This window comes from Hevea brasiliensis, chromosome 6 (genome assembly GCF_030052815.1).
Source record: "Hevea brasiliensis isolate MT/VB/25A 57/8 chromosome 6, ASM3005281v1, whole genome shotgun sequence".
NCBI lineage: Eukaryota > Viridiplantae > Streptophyta > Magnoliopsida > Malpighiales > Euphorbiaceae > Hevea > Hevea brasiliensis.
The window spans coordinates 56439938-56445937 of record NC_079498.1 but is presented as its reverse complement, the minus strand read 5'-3'; the positions used below and the strand labels follow the sequence as shown (position 1 = coordinate 56445937).

At 34.3% G+C, this 6000-nt stretch overlaps 1 protein-coding gene across 4 annotated transcripts in view; it reads left to right on the top strand.

The window, feature by feature from the left end:
- The first annotated feature begins 1483 nt into the window (after nucleotides 1–1483).
- The window catches only part of LOC110671169 (uncharacterized), a 76113-nt gene continuing 71596 nt past the window's right edge, over nucleotides 1484–6000 (top strand). For 2 of the 4 annotated variants that reach the window (XR_009149499.1, XM_021833556.2), the window contains exons 1-4: nucleotides 1484–2017; nucleotides 2298–2407; nucleotides 2532–2597; nucleotides 3330–3572. Coding sequence is in view for 3 of the 4 variants with exons in the window: in XM_021833556.2 (XP_021689248.2) it covers nucleotides 1731–2017; nucleotides 2298–2407; nucleotides 2532–2597; nucleotides 3330–3572 (706 nt within the window). In the remaining variant the exon portion in view is untranslated. The remainder of the gene's footprint in view (nucleotides 2018–2297; nucleotides 2408–2531; nucleotides 2598–3329; nucleotides 3573–6000) is intronic. The other 2 variants (XM_058148561.1, XM_021833547.2) reach the window with 2 other exon arrangements.

Here is a 6000-nt window from a genome sequence, read left to right as displayed (position 1 = left end):
GCAGTCAGTTGGAAGAGTTCCAAACAGAGTATGACTGCTGATTCCACTGCAGAGGCTGAGTATATTGCTGCATCAGATGCTGCAAAAGAGGCCGTTTGGATATAAGGAACCCCGATCTCACTAGAAATCTAAACACAGAGAAAGGCGCTACCACATTATCAGAGAGATAGTTAGGCGAGGCGATATAGCCAAGTAGAAAATAGCATCAGCTTAAAATCCAGCTGATCCATTCACTAAGTTTATGTCACAAGCTTAGTTAAACCGACATCTTGAGAAGATGGGTCTAAGGTATTGTAATGAATGGCTCTAGTGCTAGTGGGAGATTATTAGTAGTATGCCCTAGAGCATATCAATTAGTATATATCTTGTACATGTTTTATTAATAAAAAGGTAATTTTACTTTTCCGTTTGCATAATATATTTATGTGTAATAGAAAAGGTCCATTGATATTTTGTTAGAAATTCTATTCTTAAGTTGTTAAGAATATGAGTGATAGTGTTTTAAGCACAAAGTATCATAAATTGGTTCATAATCGAAGATACTTCACAATAAGGACATGACTTTATCCAGAAAGATTGTAATTATATTTGTCCCAAGTTATTTATATTAGATATAAATAAGATGGAATAGTGAGTCTCGTGCTATATAAAAAACATGATAGGCACTTATACATGATAAGTAGGCCGACCTAGTGACACTTATGACAATCACGTGGAGTTTACTCTTATCAATGCATTGTCATAAATCATATCAGTGCATATAATCTTTAGATCTGAGATAGCACAGTTATTTTGTATATAGGTGGTTTGATACTACTTATTTATTTGTTTAATTCTTAGAACTTTGTAATGACACTAGCTTTTAAATAAATTGTATTAATTAATCAAAATTAATGGTTTTAAGTGGAATATGCATTTTGAGTACTAAGATTAAGCTAAGTTTTCTTAATTATGAATTGCTTATGGTTATTGAGTTGTGTCAGCCCTAATTAATTTATAATATTTTATTTGTTAAGCCTTGAAATTGGGTTTGATCTAAGTTTAAGAATCATTACAAGTTTTAAGAGTTTTATGCAAACTTAAGTCCCGATATGAGTTCAACCCACGTGTTTGGATCATGATAATAGGTTCCTTTAGAAAAAAATTTTTCTTTAAATAAGTATACACTTGCATATATACAATTAGAATAGAATATAATAAATTGTCTTTTGGTGTTTTTATAGTTTTATTTTAAAATCTTATTTTAGTTTTATTAATTTTATTATATTATTATGCTCATCTCGTAGAAAAATTTTATTAGTTTTAAGATTTATCAATTAATTAATATAAATATTTTTTCAGAGATTTAGAATAAATATTTTTAAATTATGTATGAAAAAAATTAAATTATAAATACATATAACAACGTGTAATGTACGTATAAAAATGTTAATTTTATAAAAATTTAAATTATAATGAACTGATATTATACATTAAACTTTGGAGGAAATGGCAAAGTTGAAGCACTATAAATGAAATTTAACCTAAAAATACCCGGGCAAATGAACGGAAATTTTGGAGTCTCGTTGAGACTGGGAGTGATCTGAAATCAAGTCGCATCTATAGGTTTTTGCTTGTTCTGTTCTCCTGTCGGAAGAATCCCAAAAGTGGTTTTGTGCTTGGAATTCAATTGCTGCCTGTCGCTCTTACATACTCCATTTGAAGTCGCAAATTTAACTGAATTTGCCTAAATGGAACAAGGCGAAGCTATTGAACAACAACCCAGTCTAAACTGGAGCGAGTCAGTTGAAGATCTTGTGACAGCCGGGGACACAGACGGCGCAATCTCTCTCCTTGAAACGGTGGTTTCAAAACTTGAAACCCTGAGCCGATCTGAAACGCTTGATCTCCAATTGGCTTCTGCCTTTACTGAATTGTCCAAGCTCTATTCCACCAAGCACTTCTCTCTCAAATCGGACGAGCTTCTCTCTCGCGCTTCGGTCCTCAAACAACTCGCCCTTCAGTCTCGCCCTTCTAGGTACTTTCTCTTGTTACTATTTTTCTGTTCTGTTGCCTGGTAAACGAGAGAAAAGGTAAAAATTCTGTATTTTTGAGTTCTGTTTGGTTGCTGCTTACTGGGAGAAGTATATGTGGGAAAAGTAGGGGAATTTCTTTCTCAAACTTTCTCTTGGTAAAAGTAGGATAGATCTTTTTTTTCCTTTCTGCTAGAAACCAAACTAAATACTGTTCTTTTAACCCTTATACATTTTCTTGTTAATTTATTACATGGGTTTTACTGGTTTATGATCTCGCTTTAGCAGTGCGGAAGATGTGACGAAGCACTTGATCGAAGATGTGGTGTCAAATTCAAAGTCCAATGCCGCTTTATCTTCTAGTGATTCAGTTATTGATGGGCCTTGTATAAAAGGTGCGTTACTTTTTTCCATAGTTTCTATCTCTTTAGACCAACATTTATATTATTGGGATGCATTATAATGAGCCTAAAAAGTGTGATTGTACTCTGAAAAGTAATTGGGTATGCTTTTGTGAAGGGCATCTTGAGGAATCGTTTAGACTGCCTGATGATGCTTCTCCTTGCAAAGGATCTTCAGATGATGGTATGTTTTTATTAGCTGACTCTTGCATTTGTTTAAAGGACCTCGTTTTATCTGTTTTGTTTTGTTGATTTGTTTGTCTAAGCATACTTTTAACATACTAAAATGTTCTTTTTATAGTTGTTTTTGCTCTTATAAGCTACCCAGGCAGAAGATTAGTCTAAGGTTCATGAATTTTAAAAGCATGTTCTTGAAAGCGCTAATTTTTCCAGCTAGTGTCTTATATTTTAAGCAGAGTATATGATAAAGATATCAGAATAACTTAAAGATTGCAAAATGCCAAAAAATGGTTTGAATTTATTGCTTTTCAACGTGCTTGAATGATAGGATAAAGCCTGAGGACTTATTGCGTAGTGGTTACTGAGAGATGCTAAAGTCCTTTGCTAAAAGGCATGTGTTGGCTGTGCTTATTAGTGAGCACAGTCCACTAACTGCTTTTGTAATGTAACCTCGTGGGGTGATAGACTGTTGGTAGTCATAGCTAGTTGCAAATGGATACATTATATTTAGTGCCCAAATTGTCATATACATCCATTTTAAGCGCATATTTTTCCTGTGGTTTTGTTAATATTTATTTTCGTAGAGGGGTTAATTTTCTAAATTTCACTAAAATGCTAACCTTGTTTTTTTCTCTTATGTTACATGATTTGAATGTATTACTGTCCTGCTAAAGCTATTTTTGAACTCAAAATAATTACTAATTATGTTTTAAATCATGTTGTGTTGAACCATTAGATTGGGAAGCTATCGCAGATCGTGCTCCCAATGAATTACTCTCCCCACAAGGCTTACCTAGTGTATCAAACCTTTCATTGAAGGAAAATAAAGTTAAAGGCCCCAAGCGACGTGGAAGGGGAACATTCTCATACAAAGAAGACAAACTTTATAGTGATCGGCAGTCTTATACGTCTTTTTCTAGTGACAAAGAGGAGGATGATTCATGCAAAAGTAAACAACAGAATCTAGAATCAATACATTGTAAGCCTTGAATCTTCCATCTATTTGAAATCAGCTTTCATTTATAAGGTTAGCATATGTTTGATTTGCTTGGTCATATACACATTTTCAAATAGAAATGTTTAGATTTTGACACTATATAGATGTGGGTAGGTAGTTTGTTAGGCAATCAAGGAATTAGATGCATCTTCATATGCAATCAAATAGAAACAAAATGGAATTTATGCTTTTTCATATGCAATCAAGGCGCATTGTAACAACATATGGCCCTACTACTAATCAATGATGCATGGTGGTATGAACCTGCCTAACTCCACCTCAAAAGCTAGCTCACAAGGAGAGATTTGCAAACTCATATATATAACATCCAAGACCTCCCTATAGAACTGATGTGGGACGCATCATTCCTGATCTTTTTAGATTGAATGTCCTCATGAAGTAACTGGGGTCATGGCTTGTTCACCCCGACCTCTCCGAAGAACGTCAAGGAACCTTTGTACATGGCCCATGCAGAGTAAGGCTCTAATACCAAATGATATGAACCTATTTAACTCCACCTTAAAAGCTAGCTTGCAAGGGGAGGTTTGCAAACCCATATATATAACACTCAAGACCTCTCTGCAGAACCAATGTGGGACGCATCACATGAAAATGCCCATCACTGGCTTTTCTGAGTGTCGAAAACGTTTTCGTCCTTAAAATGGTGAGACATGGTCTTGACACGTTTCGGGGCCATGTCCGGAAAATCCAGAAGATGGAAACGCGTTTCCCACGTTGAAAACGCGTTTCTTAAAAAAAAGGAAATTGTAGCAAGAGAAGAATAGGACCCAAAATCTCTTTTACTTTCTTCTAGTTTCATTTCTCATCAGCAAGCAACCAGGCCAACAAGATTACCAAATCTACAAGCCAAATCTCTTTTTTTTAATTACACAATAATATAAAAAGAAATCAAAAAGATCAAGACAAAGCAAAAGGATAGGAATTGAAGGATGAATTAGAAGAGAGAAAACCCTAGATTGACTCAGCAAGAGTTGAAACAAAGTCTCACCTGAAAGAGAAGAGATTAGATTGAAAAGACAAATTAGAAATGGAGGTTGTGAGATCTGAAAAAGCTAAAAGGCAATTAAGGAGAAATATAGAGGGTGATTAGCATTTGGATAGGAAGGAACCAAACAAGATGATAAAAGCTGACTATTGGTGGAGAAGAAGAGTATTAGAGAGAGAGAGAGAGAGAGAGAGCGAGAGAGAGGAACAGGAGGCTGGCTTTTAAAGTTGCGTCGTAGGGGCCAGAAAACGAATGCTAGCTTTTAAAGAGAGAGAGAGAGAGAGAGAGAGAGAGAGAGAGAGAGAGAGAGAGAGATGAGAGGTTGGCTTTTAAAGTGAAAATTTTTTATTGTAATTTTTATCTTATTATTTTTACTCTTTACTTTTATTTCTTGAATTGATTTTAATTGTAATGTAAACTCTAATTGTGATATCATTAAATTAAAGTTGATTAATACTTTTTATTTTTTAATAGTTATAGAGGAGTGAGAGTTTAAATTAAATAATTATTTTTATAATGTTTCATAAATTATTGATTTTATATATATATATATATATATATATATATATATATATATATATATATATATATCCCTATATTTTTATATTTATGCATTTCTCCACGTTTCTATTTTCTATATTTTTGAAAATACCATTTCCCCGTGTCTATTTCCGCGTTCCCATGTCTGCGTTTTCATTTCCATGCTACATAGCTACTAGTACATTGTATCCCATGTTGTCTGATAGAGTAAGGAGTCAAAATAAAAGAAAAGGAGATCAAATGCAGCAAAGATGGAAAATAGTAGCAGGGAGAATGTTTTTATTCAATAACTCGATTTACAGGTGGAATTACAAGAAATTCTAGAAATACAATCTAAAGAATTCTCTCACTCACACCCCAGCAACCATACTAGTTGGCCCTAAGCTTAATAAAGCTGGAAAATACAAATAACTCAATTCATGCCCCCAACTCTGCCTTTTCTCTTCCTATATATAACTCTTCTAGCAGCTGCCTCACATGCATCCGGGAATCACTCTAACAAAATGGAGCTGAGCTGTCCACATCTTCCAGAGCTTTCTTGAATCTCCAGAGTACACCATCCATATCCCTATCATTGTCCCACTTTGAAATCTCAATCATATTGGTCCATATTGGCTAGTTGTTAAGTTCTCAGTATATGGATCGCGTAATAGGACGATACACAAAGAAATCTTCTCCTTCTGCTGTCACCTTTCCCTTGTTTCGATTTTTTTCTTGTCGTGATGAGCCTATTTTGACTTTGAATAAGAGCTTGTCAAAGGGAGCCCTTGATCCGCAAGACTCTTTCAAAGAGAAAGCCTTTAATCTCGTGAATTTTAGATAATTGCTACTCGTTTTATTAGTTGACTTTGGGAGTGTTTGGTT